This window comes from Anguilla anguilla, chromosome 6 (genome assembly GCF_013347855.1).
Source record: "Anguilla anguilla isolate fAngAng1 chromosome 6, fAngAng1.pri, whole genome shotgun sequence".
NCBI classification, from domain to species: Eukaryota; Metazoa; Chordata; class Actinopteri; order Anguilliformes; family Anguillidae; genus Anguilla; species Anguilla anguilla.
The window spans coordinates 48,826,826-48,847,993 of record NC_049206.1 but is presented as its reverse complement, the minus strand read 5'-3'; the positions used below and the strand labels follow the sequence as shown (position 1 = coordinate 48,847,993).

The 21,168-nt window shown below is 43.8% G+C and overlaps 1 protein-coding gene across 3 annotated transcripts in view; it reads left to right on the top strand.

Moving 5' to 3' along the window:
• Positions 1–21,168, top strand: part of bach2b (BTB and CNC homology 1, basic leucine zipper transcription factor 2b) — an 84,924-nt gene that overhangs the window by 46,366 nt on the left and 17,390 nt on the right. For 2 of the 3 annotated variants that reach the window (XM_035423467.1, XM_035423466.1), the window contains exon 2: positions 12,893–13,147. In XM_035423467.1, the coding sequence (XP_035279358.1) occupies positions 12,905–13,147 (243 nt within the window). In that variant the 5' untranslated portion in view covers positions 12,893–12,904. Of the gene's footprint in view, positions 1–373; positions 599–12,892; positions 13,148–21,168 lie in introns of those variants that run through there. The other variant, XM_035423468.1, reaches the window with a different exon arrangement.

Genomic DNA, 21,168 nt, shown 5'->3' with positions numbered 1-21,168 from the left:
TCTACAATGGTCCATTTAGCAAGCTGAAACATCGTCTTATCATTTATAATGCTGTATGAAAAAGTGATGTGAAACAATGATCATTTGAAGTGAAGTACACCACAGCTGACTGAAGCATCAGATTATCTGAAGTTTAAGCACGCTGATGAATGAAGCAAGCTCTTTACATGATAACAACTCGGAGTCCCGTATTATTTTTATTTTAGACCCCTGCTGGAGGTAAAGGATAGCGCTATAGATAGCCTGGTGTTTCTGTCACATGTCTCGTCTGTTACCATATTAAAAGCTACTATGACTCACTCTGGTTTCTGACCCACAATGTGGGAAGTCATGATTCATGCAAGCTGCATTTTATCAGCCAGGGGCCCGAAATACTCCAGCACACTGTCACTCCTTCGTACACTGTGAAATATGAAAACGCTCCTGCTCCTGCTCCTGGTCCCGATACTGCTGTGTTGTCTTTTTGGTGGAATACCTGCTGCGCTGCCGTTAGACTAAATTTGTACCCTACTGGTGACTGGAAATTTATTGCCACGGCGTTGAAGTGAGTTGAAGACAGAGTGAAGAATGATTTTGTCTGCTGAGCTATCATTTTGAGGTAATGCTGCGTTCATCTGTATTCTTTGAACAGAACAAATGTTAGCGACCTAGCTTATGTTTCATTACAGGAAGTGATGTGAGTACTTTTTTTCATTCTCAGTTCACTAGAAATATGGTTTAGAATATCTGTTTTTTTTTTTTGTTTGTTTTTTTTTTGTTTGTTTGTTTTTGCTGAGGCAGTTCTGACAGTATATATAGAACTGTAACAACAAAGCAGGCATTGTGTAGTCATTGTGTAGAATTTTTTGAAACATCAAATACCCTATGAGAGAAAAAAAGTGAAAATCCTTGAGGAATCATACTTCACTGAGCTGGCATTCACACCTTTGCATTTAATGTTAATGCTTAGGTTGCACCTGATTTGCATATATCCTCATCGCTTTCTCCAGGTTCATGCAATTGCAAGTGCTTTGAGTGAACACCATGCGTGGTGTTGCTTAGTTTCTCCTCTACTGAGCTTCACTGGAAGGCGTCTATTTCATTTCTCACATCGTTTTAAAGTGTCGATTGTCACATTTGCAGTAATATAAGCGAGAATGTTTGCATTAGCCCAGTGTGTTTCAGAGACATCAGTACCACATCTGTGAGGGCTGGATCACCCAGGCCGCTCATAGATCTCCCTGCATAGGCCGCTGTGCATTTTGCAGCTTAATTTGTTAGCGTTTTCCTTTGATGATCTTAATGGAGCATGGCATTATGTTCCCTGTTTGTTGAACCAAGATGGCGACCCCGGAGCGTGTTTGCTGTATTGATTTGCGTGCCGAGCGCTATACCCCGCTATACGGCTGTCCGGGATGAAGGGCTCTGACGTGTCTCTGATCTAAAATGCCACGATTGTGGATCTGATCCTTTCATCCCATGAGCGTAAAACGCACGTAAAGTCTCACATTCTCCGCGCAAGAGTCTTTCAAGTCCTGCGGGTTTCATGGCATAGATAACAGCGCCGTGATGACAGAAGCTGGCTGAGATGTGCCACTGACTCCTGGCCTGATGTTCATTTGAAGGCATCGCATTATCAGATTATATTATGGTGCCAACCTTTCATATCAGAATGCAAACGACATCATTTTGAACAGAATTCTGCAATGTATGTTTTTCACATTGTATTGCCTATTGTGATCACTAGAAAGATTGTTTTTCCATTTTATTTTGATTTAATTACATACATTAAAAAATTGTTCAAATGTTAGCATGGCCCCTTGCATCTCTTCAGCTTTCGCAGTTGGGTGTTCCTTGTTCCAACACTTACAGGCATTGATCTCTCTCCTTTTGTACCTTTGAGAGTTTGCCTAAATGAATTCATTTACATGATGAATATTCAAAAGCTGAAATTTTCATTGCATACAGTAGATATATATCTCAGGCTGATCTGCTCTGAAAACGCAATTAGAAGCTCTTTATTCTCTCTGCTTCTGGGTCTTGTTTGATGTCTTTGTTGCCATCAGCTCCACTTATTGCAGGGCAGGCTACTGTTTTCTCCCAGTTGCCCTCTCGCCTCCAACAGCAATTATGGAGTGAAAGATCTAGGGTGCCGTTGCGAGATGGAGCAGGGCACTGTTTTCCTCCTGCTCCGTCTCGCGACGGGAGGATAATCTTGTTAGCGTTAGAGTGCAGACAGTAAGTGGGATGGGAGGGTGAGCGTATATGTGGACGCATGCATGAATGCTTGCGCACCTGCTTGTGTACGTGCCTGCGCGTGCGTATGTGCACGTGCATGCATGTACAGGGGACAAAGGAGAAGGCGGACACCTCTGCTTTTAGCTCCAGGAGGCCAGCGAGTCGGCGTCAGCAAGAAAACGACGGGGCGCACACCTCCCGGCTTCCATGACAACAACAAGGCACCGTTGCTCCTATGGCACTGGGGATTGGTCAAGGTCTAAAAGGCACGGCCATTGCTAAACCCAGGACCGGACCGGCCAGGATCGGGATCAGGATCCCAGCCCCAGGAATTACGGGCCTGTGAAACCCCCCCCGGTTTTAATTTGCGAGCCGCACAGGCACGTCTTCCCGCGTCCCGCGGTTATTCAATGCCGTTGTCCTGCGCGATTCGGCCACCTCGGTCCTCACGCATGAATATTTAAAGAGCTCCAGGCAGACCGGTCAGAAAATTGACGATGTGCCGTTTTCGCCCTCGCCTAGGGATCGAACCGCAGGCAGACGATCTTATTGATTTGTTTCCGGGGCCAGAAGACTGTGAATCCATTTGCAGATTAAGTTGGACTTAATGAACCCCGGCAATAGCATATCTTGACTTTGCAACCGCCGCTGAGCTTTTACCTTGAACTTTCCGATTTCCCCTTCTGACTCATCAGCATGCCCAGGCGGTGTCAGTCGGCCCTCTCCGTGCCGTGTGCATTGTCAGGGCTGTTTAGTGATTTTTCGGTTTCGGTCCCACGCGATGGCGATAAAAGCTTCCGAAGCTCAGACCGAAATTTTACAGAACTGTTATTACAAGAGTCCCTCTTAGTTAATGAAATTGAAAAAATTGGGGGTTTTTTTTTATGCGCTTCGTATTACTAATACGTCTAGGACGTCGTGAAAAAAAAGGAAACTGGGTGACTCTGAGGGTGACTGCATCCCGGCTGAGGGTGAAGGCTTGGACAAACGATTGAGTCAGTCCAGTCCGGCGAACAAGTCGCATGTTCAGCTTGAAGAGCCCCCGGGGCCCCCGACAAAGACAGTACTGACACCTCCACGTGCATGATCTCACAATCAATGTCAGCATCTCATTGGCCTCACGAAAAGCCAGACGGTTTCACTTATCTCCTGCGCCAACGGCCCGCCTTGCACGCAGGGAGAGTGATGTCACCGCCGTGTCTCTGGCCGCAGATACCCGACTGGAAAGCCCCACAGCGAGGCTGACGTCCGTTGTACAGTTTTTTTTTTTTCTTTTGTGTGATGTTAGCTATTTCATTCTCAAACAGCTATGCAGGACTGGCGCATTAGTAATACTGAAACGACAATCACGGTTTTGAGTTTGTCTCAACAGATAATATGAAATGAAAACCAATTCGGTCTTCGACGTCGTTTACTGTGAGCTGCGGCCACATAATCACGCACTTTTATCGCGCTTTTCACTTTCATTGCAAAACACTTTGTTGCTGGTCCTAGAATATCGACGAAATATTTTCAACATAAAAAAGCCAAGTTGTTCACCTATAGAGAACATATTCTCCATACGTGTATAAAAACCTCTAATCTAATCTGCATACAGAACAATCAATAGCAAAAGTATGCACTAAATTATCAACTAAACCTTACAATAAAAATAGAAATTCATCAATATATTTCCCAAAAACGTAACATGCGCAGTTCCTAACCACAGCTACCCATAGTTTCCTATATTATTTTGTGAAAGTAGGAACCCATTTATGTTCCTAATGTGAACCTGTTTTTTAATCTTGCCATCTCGTGTCTTATATAGTTTCTTCAAATATTCTGTCATATCAAAGAGGAAAATCCCTGGGTCTAAATGTGCGTCAACATTACTATGACTTTCATCCTGTGCACTTCAAAGTGGCATGCTCCCTAAAGTATATGTAAAGCTTTTCTATGTTTTTGATTGATACTTCACATTACTTCTTAATTCCTAAAACATTACATACAATACTGAGACTTACAATATTATGTAAGTGCCTACATATATTAAACTGATCTTTATCTATATACATACAGTATATTAAACATATCTTTAAGTTCAAACAATGACACACATTTTGTAATTTCAAACAGTGCTATGTACAAATGACCAGTCATCCATAACTCATGTTATTGTTATCGTTAACAAAATATTGTGGCTTCTGAATCAGAGATCTTGTGTAATAATGACAATTACTGAAATACATATTTTTGTTCATTGTTTTTCTGTTATTACCTTATTATCTCTTATTTTATATAATAGTCTTACTACGCAGAAACGTAGCACTGGTACTACATGAATATGCAGTGCATTGGTGGTATAAAAAATTCACTTTCATTCACTTTTCATAAAGCACAAATATACTGAACGTGCTTGGTGAGGAAGAAATGCTAAAGATTTGCTGTTAGTTTAAACAGTGTATAAGTTGAAAACATTTCCATGTATACCACAGGCACTTTATCAGAGTTTCATCACACAGAATTTCTGCTGACGCTAGGCAAGACTGCACACATTGATCACAAACATGAAGACCGCATTCTCTTGAGATGGCAGAACAAAGAAATGCAGGGTCAAGATAAATTAATGAAAATCAGAAACCAAATGTGGAATTACTTTGAAATAGGGCTTCTCTGTTTCCTGTGAATCATATTGGTGTAAGTTTGGTTTAAACATGCCATAATTTTTATATCAATAATTTGGTATGCAGTAAGATTTTAGAAATCGTGTTTTCACATTTATATAGAATATGTGCTTTGTATGTGTATGTGATTTTTACATTTTTGTTGTGATATCATTGCTCCCCACAATATCTAAAGCCAATTGAGTAAGGTCGTGTGATTGGTTAGGTTGTTGTTGTGGTTGTTGTGATGTGATTTCACAGAAGTCCATAAGAAGCCACTGATTTGTTAAAAGCACTTTTAAGTTTGTCTTTGAATTACTGCATAAAATGGTGAGTAAGGAGCTTAACTGACAGAAGGTTGCAGGGCAACATCGCTGACGAATTAACGAATGCGTATAACAGTGTGTGGGGCTCCAGTAATGTCAGCACAATGTGTGTTTAATGTGTAGGTAACACGTTGTCTGAACATATGTGCCCAGCAGTACATATATATGCAGTCATATATTGGTCAGAGGATACAGAGGTTGATATTGATATTTATAAGTCTGCAGTCATTTCTGTTGGAAGCCTTCAAAATTTCCAAACTCTCAGGGCTATATAGATGTGGGGAATGCCCCACCAACTGGTATACATGTTATCCTGGTGTGGTGCACTACAAGAAAGAGCATTTATTGGGCTATCACTATGAGTAACTCCATGCAATCAGCTCAGCTATTTACCTGTTAAAATTCCAATAGTTATACTGAACCTTTGTTCTCATTTTGGTTGTGTTCCCTACATGTGTTCTCAGCATTCGAGCCAATTATTTCCCAACAAACGTCTGTTTGTGTAAGCATCAACGCAAGATAATTGCATAGTTTAATCACACCAAACCGTCCCTATTGCTGAATTTACATTCAGGTTAGATATTGCTCTGCTCTGCCTGTTGCTACTTTGTTCGGCTTTGTGCTGTTTCTCCACAGGCAGAAATTAGTTACCTTACGGAAAGGCAGAAATGCGGAAAATAAAATTAAAGACAATGCCGCTCCTGGAGAAAGATAATGAATCCGTTGGAATTACAGTGATCACATGGTCATGCCTTCTGCCTCTAGGGTAGCAGAATGGTAAGGTTATAGGTGTGCGCATACACAGAAAGATGAAGGGTTCACGCTCAATTATTCTCTTTGTTTTCCTGACGTATTTTCTTGGTCTCACAGATATGACACTGAACATTGTGATGAAAATCTTTTCTTTTGTATCAAGCTGTTCACTCGAAAAGAGCTGAACACCGTAGGGAATTACTTTGCAATTATGTTCTCCCACAAAACTTGTGTCAGCAAAATGGTGAAGTCATCATTCAGCGTGAACGCCGGTGTTCCTGAGTAATGTCAAAGTCTACCAGGAGAGTGAACGGACAGAAGCCTTGGAGATTGGGGTGGACGGGTGGACACAAATGGCCCCCCAATCCTCTCCCGGGCGCCTCCTTGGATGGGACAACAGGGCATCTCAGGGTGACCTGCCCGGTTAACTATTTAGAATAATCAATACGTACAAACAGCGAGACGTCAAGAGAACAGAAAAGACAGGGACACCTTGAAAAGTCTGATGTACCAGAATCATTCAAACCTCCACCTTTGTCTTCAGACCAGCATGTTAATTACAGTCTACTGTACTCATTTATAGAAGACTTTTTAAAAAGAATACATTAGCCTTTAATGATACTTCCCCATCATTGTTTTTTTCTCATTTATTTTTTATTAGTGTTTTATTCCCCGAAGGCCTCGTTTAATATCTGCAGTTTTACTCCACTCCGAGCGCGTTGGTTGTTAGTACTTAATTCCCAAAATTGCAATAAAAGCTGTGCTCATCCTGACAGTAATTGAAGACATCTGGTAGGAATCCTTTTCTCCTAATTGTACATGGTACCCCGGGGGTCCCGTATGTTTCTTGTTTGTTCTGCCTTCTGTATAACTGTTGAAGCAAATGTGTTAAAGCATTGGCCAAGACTTGGAGAGCCCACTCTCTATTACACCCTATTACAGTGCACACCTGAAATGCAGGTGAATGAAACACACACCATGAAGAATATATGATAGACAATGTAAAATAAATCAGGTTCACTACACTTCTTTTAATACATTCTATCTCAGTCCAGTAGCAGTTCAGCATGAATTTGGATCCAATTATTTATGTGTTTGTTTTTATGTATTTTCTTACTTTTCGTTCATTTTATTGGAAGTCACGTCATTTTAATGGTTCATAACATTGATACATGTCTCTGACCAAACATTGTGATCCATAAACATAAAATCCTTTACCTTAGGTTTAGAAGGACAGCTGCATTGTGATTTCAGTCATTAATATATCAATACAGTATGTTGCTAACCATGGAGTCCAACACTCATGGAAATATGAATATAACATTCACATTTATGCTCTTTGAAAATGTATAGATTTTCGCCATATTAGGACCCACTAACAGGCCAACTGAAGTTCATCCTCTTTGATGCGTTTGAATGTGGAAAGACTCGCATTCACAAAATGGACATTGTATGTTTGTCTGGTCATTGGCCATTATGTTCATTGGGTGGTCAATTAAGTGCTCGCTATGATAAATGTGTTCAATGTGGCCTCTTTTTTCCTGCTTACAAAAAATTTACAACATAAAAATTTGTTAAATTAAACATAGTAGCAAGAGGATTTAATCAAAGCCTTATTTTCTTTAATTCATTTCACTCACTCATTGACTATAAGTACTCCAAGTCCCTGTATCAGGCTAGATTGCTTTAGCCCTGCAGGTGTTTCCATATAGATTTTACAACAGAAAATTCCATGGCCCTGTTTGTTGTGAAGGAACCCAAATTAATTATTGCTAAAAAGAAATTTTTTAAAAAAGGAATGTTTTTTTTCCTATCCCTGTTTTTTATGTTGGTGCTTCAGTATGTGTGTGTTAAGATAGCTTTTCAGTATTTTCAGAACATTTTTGATGGCCTGATTCCACACCGTGAATGAATCCTTTGTGATGTTAGACAAAAAGACTGACTAGTTTTTTTTTACGGACCAGTAACAAGGCAATGTGTTAATTTCGTGGGATCTTGGCTTCAGCCAAAGCATCACCTAAAAGCTTAATTACTCTGCTTAATTAATGCTTAATGCCTCTGGTATAGTGCCTTCTTCTACATTAAATCATGAATATGCTTGAAGTGAATTCATTTGAAACCTTTGTCACTATACAAGGATACTCATTGACTTTGCATTCATATGTTTGTTGTATGTCGCTCTGGATAAGAGCGTCTGCCAAATGCCTGTAATGTAATGTAATGTATTGTGCGCGCGTTTCCCGTTGACCGCCATTGTGTGCTGTATGAAGGCTCCGCCTCCAGCTCTCAGCTGACTTGTAGCGGGAGGAAGCCCTGTCTGGTTATCAGCAAAAATAATAACAATGCTCTCCGCGCCTCACTCGAGGAAGCAGCCCTGTTGGAAACAACGTGCGGCGGCTGGAGGTTACGCTTTCTCCAAGGGTACACAAACAAACCACACATGGCCTCGAACTGCAGGGCCCAACACGCCTACACTTAAACTTCAGTCTCTCGCACACATAGGAATCTTACAAAAAGTCAGGCATTTTCAAAATCACAGGTATTGGTCCCAAATGCTTGAATTACAAAATGGGTTTGTAAGAAGACTTTATTTAAAAATCATCGCCATTGTTCATATAGTGTGGGACAGCAATAACATAGACGCACACACACACGCGCGTACTCATACAAATACGAGACAATCACATCAGAAAAATAGGTAAAGCTTATTTGCAATTACAACTGAATGTGTCATCCAGAACAAATTAGACAGCTGTTAATGTTTTTCTAATGAGATTGCTAATATCAGTGAATAAGCATATCCATAACCAGCAAAACCGTATCTGATTTGTTAATTTATTTAAAACAAAATTATGCTGCGCCGTGTAGTATTGTTAAAAGTGCTGGACACAGTGTGCATTCACTGGTTTTCATTAAAGCTTTGTACATAGGCTATGCAATTAAATCTTTCTGCATTTGAGTGCACATTTTACCAGTGGGTCTTTGGAACAAGAAGATTAGTCATAGAACCCTATGATTAATGCCCAGTGGAGCTTGAATGTAATGAGCCATTGAATCTGATTTTATGTCAGAGTGGCTGGAGGAAATGTTTTACTCTACGACAGACTGGCATTTTCAAAGAATCAAAGGAGATAAATGAGCTCCTTCTGTAGACAATATCGAGGAATTGAGCTGACATACAGCAGTGGAATGTGAGCAAAATGTATTATTATAGACCTAATCCAACTCAATATGCCTCACTCAGTTGCTGCTTAGGAATAATTCAGTTATTTGGAAAATGTCATGAGTCCCTTCTAAAAGTATGCTCTATCACACACACACATGTATGCACGAATGGGTATACACATAAATCACCTAATTCATATTTGCATTCTTTATTTGTACATGTAATACAAAATGCACACACATTGCATTGATCTATTTGTGCTGCCATTTTGTTGTGGCATTTTAAAAAATAACCTTTTTTTCCTATATTGTTGATACTATAGAGTGTTTATAAAACGTATTCTACATGTATGGGATGCGATGCACAAAGGGGGGAGTGCATTAGAGAGGCATATCTAGTGTGTTGTCATGGTATCGCGGCTGTGGGTGTAGGGGGTGACGTCAGAGCTTTGACTGGAGCACGTGACGCCGCTGTTCCGAACGCCGCGTCTCAGCTTTTTTTCCCGCGGCGGGGACCGATGAGAGCCGTCAGTCAGACGGCGCTGCTCCTCGGAGAGCGCTCGCTTTGTAAGCCCGGGCGTGAGGCGCGCGTCGTTGGAGCTTCAGAGCGCGGCGCTCCCGCGCACCGATGCACCTCCCCCCCCCCCCCCCCCCCCCCCGGAGAACCGCGCGTCTTTCTTCATTTCGAGCTCGACGTGAGAGCCGCTCGCTGTGAAAAATAAAATAAAAATTCCATGAAATTTCCGGTTATCGCCGTTGCACTCACCGCTTAGACTCACATTAATTGGTGTACTTAGCATCTAATATGGAGTGAAGTGGTCTGGCAGCCATCATGGACAAGCTGGTCCTTCACCTCAAGTGCGGCTGCAGCTATGCATAGGAACGAAGGTGCAATTATTTTAAGTTTCTGACATCTGTCAATTTTTTTTATTTGGGGTTGTATTAAAATGTTCTGTTTGATACACCCGCCATTTCACGCCGTCGTTCTGTAATGTAGGCCCATATGCTGGTTCACGTCGCTCGATGAACGCAATTAGTTACGCGCCGTGTGATTCAGACGGCGGTGTGGAGTGCATAGTCATGCGCGCGTTATTATCTCTCGCGTTTCGGATTCTCCATCAAGCGGGGACGGGGGGGGTGAGATGTCATGTGATCCAGCAGCGGGGCGGCTGTCGGGAGCCTGTTGGGACTTTATGATGACAAGGCGTTGAATGAGCGATCTGATGAAGCCGCTGATAAGAGGCCATTAGTGTCTGGCTCAGCTCCATCCTCGGAGTGCGACGCGCACAAATCCTGATGCTTCCGCCGCCGCCGCCACGCTCAGATGTAAAGCCCGCGACACACCGTAACCGTAGTTACGAAAGGGCCCTTAATTCAGCCTCGTTTCGGATTACGGTGACGGTGTCTCTGCGCTCGACAGGAAAGGTTGTGAAGGCTGCTAGTAGGTAGGCCTACACCGGAGCGTCAAACTGCTAGCAGTGCCTGCGGGACCTAGCGGCGCGCTGGAGCGCTCGTTCTAATCAGTAGCCCTGTGATTCGTCACGCTGCTGAGGGAGAGAGCGGCGGGAAGCCCTGGAGCCGGCGATGCTGAGCGACGCTGTCGGCGAGTGTCGGAAACGCGTCAACCGTGCGGCGCTTTTGATCTCCGTCGTAGTTATATTCACAAAGCCGCTGGACTGCTTCGGTTAGCAAGAGCCGAAGATGTCCCAGAAACAAAACCGCCTAGCGTCAGTCATTCTAATCAGAACACATCAGGAACCACTCACCCTTCTGCTTCATCTTTCTGTCTTGATCAAATTTCTTTGACAAATGCTATAAAAATGTGAAGCTAATGGTTGAAATGCTGCCCCTGGCACATATCCTCTACAACAGTCGTAACCAACCCTGCTCCTGGAGATCCACCATCTTGTAGTTTTTCATATCAACCCTAATATGGCACACCATGACTCTACTAATTAGCAGCTCAACAAGATCTCTAGCTGTTGAATGAGGTGTGCTGTGCTGGGGTTGGTGTGAAAACCAACAGGACGGTAAATCTCCAGGGCCAGGGTTGGCTACCACTGCTCTACAAAAATTTTGAGACGAAGATTAGGAAGATAACTGGTGTAATCACTGCAAGTGCTTATATGTTGGCACGGATTTTCTTCCTCCATGGGCGTGCAGAAAAGATCACCCTTTGAAAATGATCTCAGATTTTTTAAGCAGATAAACGTCACTTCTCTAAGATGGATCCTGAAACCTGGAGCCTTTGTCAGTCAGAAGGACATTACTCAGCAAAAAAGGGTACACGCACGGCAAGTCGGAATGAAGCTACGGCCCTTTCTTTCGAGGCAATTAAATTCCGCCGCCATTTTTTGATGACGACCACAAATCTTCGCTCTCTGACTCTCCGCCTCGACGAGAGCGAACACGGGTTCTGCTTTGCGGCAGGCCTTAAGTGACAGGAGAGTGCCTTAATGAAAGAAAACCATTCCGTTACTATCCGCGACAGTTAAGGGAGCCTCTGTTCTCACACATTATTGCACTCAGGAGAGTAACAACTACAGGAGGTGTGAGGAGGAGTGTCCAGGTCTGGCCCTGTTACCTGCTACTGCACCATGGGAATGTTTCTGAATGCCTAGTGGAAGAGCCAAAGAAACGTGTCTTCTGTACTGCAGCTTTGACTCCCAAAATCTGTTCATTTAGTCCATTGTGCCTTGCTCATTGGCATGTTTCAATGTAGCCAGTATCAGTCTCTCCTTATATTTTTTAAGTTAAATAATTATTCATGTTTACACAAAATTGATGGTGGAGATTTCTGTGATTAGGTGAACTTATGAACATTCCATAACATATGGAATATATTATGGACATGGACTAACGGACATGTATTCATTCACCCAAAATAAGAAAACATTGGGGTAAAAATGGCTATGATTCTTATTATTGCTATGAATCGGAATCACAGTGATTAATTATTATAACAAGAGACATAGCAATAGATAACTATAATAATAATAATCATCATCATCATAATAGTCATAATAATCATAATAATAATCATAATAATGCTCTGACGTCCTCTGTAAGGACGTGTCCTCTGTTACATACGTCTGGCTGCAGGTTGTGTGAGGGTGGAAACCCCAGCAGAAAGACGCAGCTTTTCTTGGGACTGGTTTGGGCATACGTTGTGTAGGAGGTATGTTGTCATGCGTTTCTCATTTAGGAAGCCGGCCACGCTGATGTAAATTACTCACTATGCAGTTGGCCGAGGCCAGGAATTTTGCTGAAATATGGCGAGGCACAGTCCAGCCAAGCCCTGCGAAAACTCCTGACCGCGTGTGTCTAATGTTTATGTGGGAGTGAGCAAATACTGTGTGTGTGTGTGTGTGTGTGTGTGTGCATGTGTGTGTCTAATGTTTATGTGGGAGTGAGCAAATACTGTGTGTGTGTGTGTGTATGTGTGTGTCTAATGTTTATGTGGGAGTGAGCAAATACTGTGTGTGTGTGTGTGTGCATGTGTGTGTCTAATGTTTATGTGGGAGTAAGTGAATACTGTGTGCGTGTGTGTGTCTAATGTTTATGTGGGAGTGAGCAAATACTGTGTGTGTGCGTGTTTATATTCTGAATGTGTGTGTGAAAATGCAGGATAAAAAGAGCAGGGGTCACTTTGAGTGCGTTAAGTGGTGGTACAGTATGGGCGCTTTTGTGGCCAGGGTTATGTGAGTGCAGGGCGGTGATGTCAGTCCTACGGTATGCGTCCACCCGCTGTGAGTTAACTTCCCCCCCGTTTTTTGTTTTTCTTTTCAGGGCGTGAGCGGAATGTCCGTGGATGAGAAGCCTGAAGCCCCCATGTACGTGTATGAGTCGACGGTTCATTGTACCAATGTCCTCCTGTGCCTCAACGATCAGCGGAAACAGGATATCCTGTGCGATGTGACCGTGCTGGTGGAGGGAAAGGAGTTCCGTGGCCACAGGGCTGTGCTGGCCGCCTGCAGCGAGTACTTCTTGCAGGTGCTGGTGGGACAGAGCGACAATGAGCTGGTCATCAGCTTGCCTGAGGAGGTATGTCACATTTCCCCTAGTAACACCGAATCAATAAAAAACAATGCCCACCCTGCCTGGAGAAGGCCCATTGACTGCAACTTGCAGGTCCAGTGGTTGCATTTAATGTGTCCCTGCCTGTGCAGTAGGCTTTTTGCGCATTCTCCAAAGTGAGTGCCTTCAATCTGAACGTAAGGTTGTCTTTTAACTGCTTCACACAAACTTGAATGTATTTGGCAAAGTAGCTTTGTTAGCTGACTATTTTGATGAGCACCTTTGTTTACAAATATTACAATCTTAGGTACTTTTGAGGCACACCCATGTATGTACAGCTTTCCTAAACACAGTGACCCGTTCATTTAGATACAGCTTATCAAAGTAAAAAAAACGCACATGCTTCTTGCTTGGTAAATTCTTAATAATGTTTTAAAATACACCTTATGAAGGACTTAAATCTGCTGTATATATCTGGAGACATATAGCATGAGCAATGCTATACTTGCAGCCAGAAAAAATCATTTGCTTGTCAAATACTTGGTAAAGACAACAAAAACCATGTGTAATATTGAGATATCTCAAGAAAAATGTTATCAGGAAATAGTTTGGACAGAAGAAAAGTGGAATGGTAAGCATGCGATCATTGTTACAATATATATATATATATATATATATATATAATATATATATATAAGTATGGTTGGTTTTATTCATCATATCGGGCGATCTGTGTAGGAATTACATCATGTCCTGATGTAGGACAATGATGGAGTGAATGGGTGTGTATGCACATTCATACTTACACTCAAGACAGCATTCTCCTCAAATATGAGCCCCTGTTTATTCAAGCACTGTTATTCATGAATAGTCAATGACTATCGCTCTTCAGCTGGAGAGTGTAATTGTGTTTAATTTCTTATAAGAAGTCCAATAGCTAGAAAGGAATGCGCAAGCAGTGACACTTACCAACAGCAGCACGAGAGAAATCTGGCAAGGTTACAATCACCAATTAGCACCTCTCCTGCAATACTTGCTAAGTAGCACTTGGCTATGCAATTTATGCTATCTCAGTCATTACCCACCTGACAGGGTCTCTCTTCCTCTGGCACTCCTCATTTTGTGCCTCGTGCTTCTTTGTGTTCACACACAAATGATGTGATTACAAGTTTCCTGCTGAAGTATTCACATTTAAGTTGCCCTTGAGAAAGCCAGAAAACCGGGATGCATACTATTTGAATGGATCATTCATGTGAGGGTTACAAGCAGGAACTGGTTTTTCTTTTTTTTTTGTTCTCTGCAAGAATACAATGTCTTCCTATTGAGCTAAATTAAAGATCCTTGATGCATCTTGTTCTTGTTCTTGTTTTGAAATGCTTCGGCTTACCTTGGAAGACGGTCACCTGGATAAAAATAAAATCCATTAAATTCTGGAGGTTAATTGTGCATAACCTCCATTGTGGTTCATGTCTGTGAATTTTGCATAGAATGGATGAGGTTTATGTTTCTTTCTGAGAAACATTCTTTCGAAGTCTCAGTATTAGTGAAGCCATCATCGCCTCAGTTTTTGTGCACTGTACAATAAGCTAAAAATGAAATGAGAAATTAAATGGCAAGCAAAAGCCTTAAAATGTAAACAATCAACATATGTTTTTTTCTAATCCACTATTAAAAATTTCCACATCCATATAACTGGCAACCGAAGGAGCTATGTTTATAAGGGCATGCAATTATAAGAGGTGGGTGGTGTATGAAATACTATTCGAGCTCAAGCACACATATACATAGATACAGAACCTTCCCATGAGCTCACACATTAATTAAACAGTTATTATACACATCGTTGAAACGCATAACTGAGTATGTGGTCACACATTATGGACATCAAATACACCGTTAAAATGTCTATATGTGTCCTTTTGTGTGCTAGGTCTAGCACAGACATAACAAAAATTTTAATTGTGTTAGGGAAGGCACATTGTCTTGAATCTGGAAAAAGATCCTCTAACATGTTTCCAAGTGTACTCTGTCTGTGAAGTATGCGAAGATGGTCTGTATTGGTTCTAACATCAATCAATATCTCCCCAGTAAACTTGGTGATCTAATTAGCAGTAATGAATAAATTGTGGTGAATATTTGAGATACCTTAATACTGAATTCAACGTATGGCATATGTCCTATGATAAGTGCTAGCTAGCTATTCAAGAGTCTAGAGTCAGTGACAGTGACAGATTTCTAGCAAATTACTCCTGTTCCATCTTTCTCCTCCCAATTAGTGTATTCCCACTTGTTTCATCACTACACCATTGACTCCTACCTACCTAACTGCCCAGGCTTATGTCCTTGGCTACAGAAATCTCCATCCACATGTACATGTTCTTCCATATATTGGAAGGAGTGGATGGTGCAAGAATTTCAAGTATATGTGTATTATTGCAAGGACTGGCCATGGTACATTCAGCATGTTTACAACCCATAGGCCAACACCTTGACAGTTACACTCATTTGATTATCTCCAGCTCTTCTGGTGTTTGATTACCATGCTGAATGCACTTTTGGCTAAACGTGTCTCAGAAACTGTAGAAACATGTTAGAAAATTTGAGTGTCATACAACAGCTGCCTCCTGCAACACCCCTGCCCTGCCTAAATTGTCCATAAGTAAACAAATTATGATTCATATATTTAATTTAAAAATAAATAAATAAATAAATCATAGTTTTCAATAAGTGACAACTTTTTTTATTATTCAAATGATTATTCAAATTATTATTCATTAATTTGTTTGTTTGTCGGTTCAATTATTTATTGATTTAATTGTTGTGGACAACTTGAACAAGTAGAAACTTTATCAGCGACGTAGTTTGTAGCCGTTAATTTCCAGTGTCTCTGTAAATAGCGCCCTACAAATAAAATTTAATTGAAGGTGGTTGAGTGTGCCTGAGTGTGCTTGGTGGCAGCAACTTTGGTTGAGATGCGCTGGTTCACTGCTGAAATGACTCTTACGCCTGCACGAGGTGTCATCTCAGTGCAAGGAGATATATCATTTAACGATGTCATCTCTCAGGTCGTTAGGTACCCTGTCATTTTCCACTTTTCAGTCAGCGGCGCGAACGAGGCGAACGCGGTTCACTTTCGCCGCTGCTACAATGTTGGCGGTTCTCGCGGGACGTGGAGGCAGTAATGTGGAGAGGGTCTGGACCGCGCCAGTCTTATCTCGTATCGGCACGGCGGGCTTTCGTTCGCCTCTTGGCTAGTCAAACCGCATTCCACGGAGCTGTATGGAATACAGGCGATGGGACGGCGCAGCCTGTTTACAATAAAACGCAGTCGAGACCGCTAGCTTTGATCACCGGTGTCACTGAAGTGAAAACGCAGGCAGCCTAGCTGAAATATGAAACAAAGACAACCCCCTCCCCTTCCCCCACCCCAATGACCTTGATACTCCGGAGTCCCAGGGGCTGAATCGAGTCTGTGACATCATCTATTTTCTGCTATGGCGGCTGGAGAGAGACCTGTTAATGAAAACAAGGCTTTTTTCGGCTCCAGATCAGAAAAATGAAAAGAATAATATTTTTTTTTCTTGAGTAGAAAAACTGTTCAAAATAGGAAATGGTGAAGCAGTTCTTTTTGAATAAAGTACAAAGTAAATATCATTTAGCATTAAATTCACAATAAAATGTTTGCAGTTGTAGAACATGTTCAAATACAATCTAGTGTTTTATTCTCAACACATATATTTGATTTCACAATTAAAATATCATGCTTTATGTAATGACGTCAGTATCAATATCATCTCTCTCACTCTCTCGGTCTCTCTGTGATATGATGAAACTGAGAGCAAATGCTCGTTCTCTTTCTGACTCAGAGTACAGTGACCTACTTGTACTGCAGGCTCTGGCTCTATGGCCAGCTCCGTTGACATATTATACTGTTTTACCCCCCGCAGTTCCCTTCAGATTCTTTTCCGTTATTGAAAAAAAACGGTCCAGTTGAAATAGCGCAGCTGCTTTAGCCGCGGAATTAGCTATTAATTATCTAAGAGTATGCTGACACCCAATTAAGTCTGCTTGGGATATGTAGGCTACTCTCACAGCCCCAGAGCTCCGCTGTTAGAAATAACCGCGAGCCACTTACAAACGAGCCAAATTATACAGAAAACCGACACTGTGGGTCTAGAGCAGTCACAGTCAGCATTGCATTAACGGACAATTTAATACGACTGATTATGCAAATTGGGTAAATAGGCCATCAGTCTTAAGCAACACCTGGCTATCATGGTTACAACATAGATCTATTAATAAACCGCGTCAGTGCGGAAAGGACAAAGCACATTGCGTCTGCCTGAGACGACCGACACGGAATTAACCTTCTTTTCTTCCTTCACTGATTCATTCTTTCGTTGTTTAGAAGGAAAAAAAAAGTTGCCTACGTGACACAAATGCTTTAGACCCTCGTATAATGGATTCCAGGCACAGTGTTGCTGGTGGGTGAGGTTTTCAGGTATGGGGTACACAAGGACTTCAGTTGTGACCACTTGGCCTCGGGCTGCTCAGTACACAAGAAGCCGCAGCCATGATTCAGCATCGGGGCAGCGTGTAGACCTCAAACCGCCTCCTGTCTGTTAAATGCTTGCCCAACTACTGAGAGGGCTGTCTCGTCTTGTGCAACAGCAAAACATTCCCCCACCTCCTCATTGTGATACATACAAAAGATTCAATACTGAATCGGGCTTGTTTGAGGGAACTACAGAACACTTAAGGAATTTAGCTACCTTGCAGGATTCACAGTTTAAACATGAAAGGTTCTGTTGTCGTCTCTCCGCCTTCCGGGCGATTTGATTGGAGTAAAATCCTGAGAAGCGCTGGAGCAGGCTAATCTCAGGATTCACGCTCATAGAGGAAGTAGCAGCAGGTTGGCCAACCGTGGCCCCCAGACTATCACACATTTGCAGCTTATTAGACAGATGGAAGCAGCACCCTGCCACACTGCCTTCCCCTGCCCATCTCGGTGGTGGGGGGTTGGTGCGGTGGGGACGGAGCGCTGCACGTGTCTCGGCGGTCAGTAGACCACAGGCGGGAGGGGAACGGTCTTCAATCTGGGAGGAACCACATGGAATCTGTGTCTGTGTTGGTGGGAATAATTAGTAGTCGTGCCAAAGGCAACGCACACATGCAGAGTTACCCATGGCCGTGTTTACTGTGTTTCCTCTAAAGCCTCTCCATGCAACACTCATGGGGTCGTAAAACCAGGACACCAGCGTGTCCTAAATAGAAACATGCAGGTTCAGAAGGAGAACCATGCGGGCCCCCCTAAATCGAGACGCTGAATCCCAAATATGAAAACGCGTCGGATGACAAGCGAACGTCGCAGCGCGTGTCTGAAGCAAGACACACCTAGTCCCACGAGGCGGCTCGAAACTCCAGTGCCCCACATCGCAATAAACAGACAGGCAGGCACCGTGACAGGGAACACAAAGTGGGTCCTAAACAGACATGGGGAGTGTGGGACAGAGTAGTGTTCTCTGCAGTCTCACCGTGTCCAGTAAACTGAGATGGGAGAGGATTAGGAAACATTGTAGCGGATTAAATGCAATCCCATGGGTGGGGGCGGGGGGGGGGGGGGTTAACCTCCACCCCCCCAAAAACAGGTCAGCAATATCAGCATTTATGTATATACTGTATACGATCAACTGCTCCGCCATCCGTGTGGGTGTCGTTCATTTAATTGCACAGGTTGGCTGAAAAAATGCATGGAGGTTAGGGGGGTGTGTTTCCTTCTACGGCATGCTGCATTTGAATTGTAAAGCCCGGAAAAAGCACAGGCTAACAGATGAGGGCTTGCTTGATCACAGCATGGGCCGTTGGGCGTGCTCCTCATTGCTATTCCGATGAGCGTGCCCGCGGGGGGGTTAAAACACATTCCCTGCGCCCGAAGAAGCGCTCTCCCATTAGCGGCCCGACGCGGGGCCTCTGTTGTCGGTATCCGAATTCGGAGGTTAATGTTAGTCAGCGAATTTGATATTACGGGGCCTGAGCAGATTCCACTCGAGAAGCATTGTGTTTTTCTCATGCGCGGCAAGCTTCACCGGTGCCATACATCGCGAGCGGTTTCCTCATTAGAATGCATGACATGCAGGAATTTGTTGGAGTGCATTTGCATAAATTAGCCGTTTCTACTACAGACGGGCAAAAAAAAAAGGGCGGCGTAAGTGCTGAGAATTCCGTGGGAGAAAGGGGGGACGGGGTGGGGGGGGGGATAGCATTCCGCGGCCTGTTTTGTCGAGGGTTTTTTTGGCAGCCTTCCCGAAAATGCCGTGTGAATTGTGAGGATCTGCGATGTGTTATTCATACAATTTCCTGCGCTGTGACGGAATCGCCTAACCAGACGGGGAGCAAGCGGCAGCCAAAGTCCAGGGCGCTAGCATTAGCATAAGACGGCCCAGATCTGTCGCTTTGATTAATTTGTCTCTTTGTCTTCACTTCGCACAATAAGTGCTATTAACAGCTGAAACGCGTCGTATGTCAAAGTCTATCCGCTAATGACTAGAAATCGTGGTTTTATTTTCAACTTCGGTTTTCTTTTTTCTTTTTTTTTCTCCTCGCGAGCTCTTCCTTTCATTTGGTATTCCTTTCTAGTATGGATTTTTTTGTTTTCTCTCCCCTCGCTCTCTCTCTCTCTCTCTCTCTCTCTCTCTCTCTTTCTCCCCCACTGCAGGCCTTCATTAGCCTGCTGGTTGTAACACCAGAGTAATCACATATGGTGCGGGGCACACATAAAGGCAGCAGCTGCTGATGCAAGCTGAAAATAGATCCAGCGTACGCTCAGCACTTTTCCCCAGCACCCTCCTTTATGAGCCTCCGTTCAGAGCCCGGGCCGAGCGGCCTCAGACTTATTTTAAGCAGGGGCGAGGGGGCAAGGGGGCGGGGAGGGGGGGGGGGTGACTTTCACCTTTAAAGACGGCCCCCCCCGGACACCGGGATCGGGACGGAGGGCCGACGGGCGGCAGGGCGGGGGACGGGCCCTCTCGGACGGCGGTCCGGCTCCCCCGGGCGGCTCCCCCTGGGCGCTAGCTGATAAAGCCGCGCGGCGAGGCAGCGGCGGAGGTGCTGCGCTCATCAGACGCACAGTGCCCAGTCAAAGGCTCACGCCGCCCCCACCGCCCTCCAGCCCTCCCTTCCGCACAACACCACCCCACCCACACCCCCACACCCACCACCACTACATCCCCCACCCCACCCCAAGCGAGAGAGATAACGAGTCAGCAGCTTCTGTCGCAGCTCTGAGTGACTGAAGCCGTTGTGCTGTCTGTGAGCTCGCTCTCTCGTCCCTTTGAGTGCTTCTTCAGTCGCCTCCGCTGCCTAGAGGGTGCTTGAGCGAGGAGGGGTTTCAGGGAGAAAGCCACCCTGGTGAAGTTTACGCGTTGTTGTTGCCGTTTTGGTCTCGGGTCTGCTGTGGCCACTGGAGAGAGGGAGGGAGGGAGGGGGGAGGGAGAGAGGGAGGGAGAGAGAGAGGGAGAGAGAGAGAGAGAGACAGAGAGAGAGGGAGGGGGAGGGAGAGAGAGAGGGATGGGGAGGAAAAGAAGCAGAGAGAGGGAGGGAGAGAGGGAGGGGTGGGGAGGAAAAGAAGCAGAGAGAGGGAGAGAGAGAGAGAGGGATGGGGAGGAAAAGAAGCAGAGAGGGGGAGGGAGAGAGAGGGAGGGAGGGAGAGAGAAAGAGAGAGAGGGAGAGAACTCTGAGACATTCTCCAGGGTTGCGGAATGTGACAGGTGTGCTACTCTGGGTCACCTTCACTTGCACCAAATCAATGGTCTATCAAATACCGTATACTGTTGTGTATGATGACCCTACTATTTGCAGGTGTGTTTATTTTATTCAGGTGATAGAGCATACATACCTGCAAAACATATAAATAGTAAAATTGCCCAGCAATAATTAAAAAATTGCATTTGACTGAAAGTGACATGTTCTGTTTTTCCTGATCAGGGTGGCGAATTAACTGCTCTCCAAGTGGAGGCTAATATCATATTTCTATGCATGTGTCACATTTA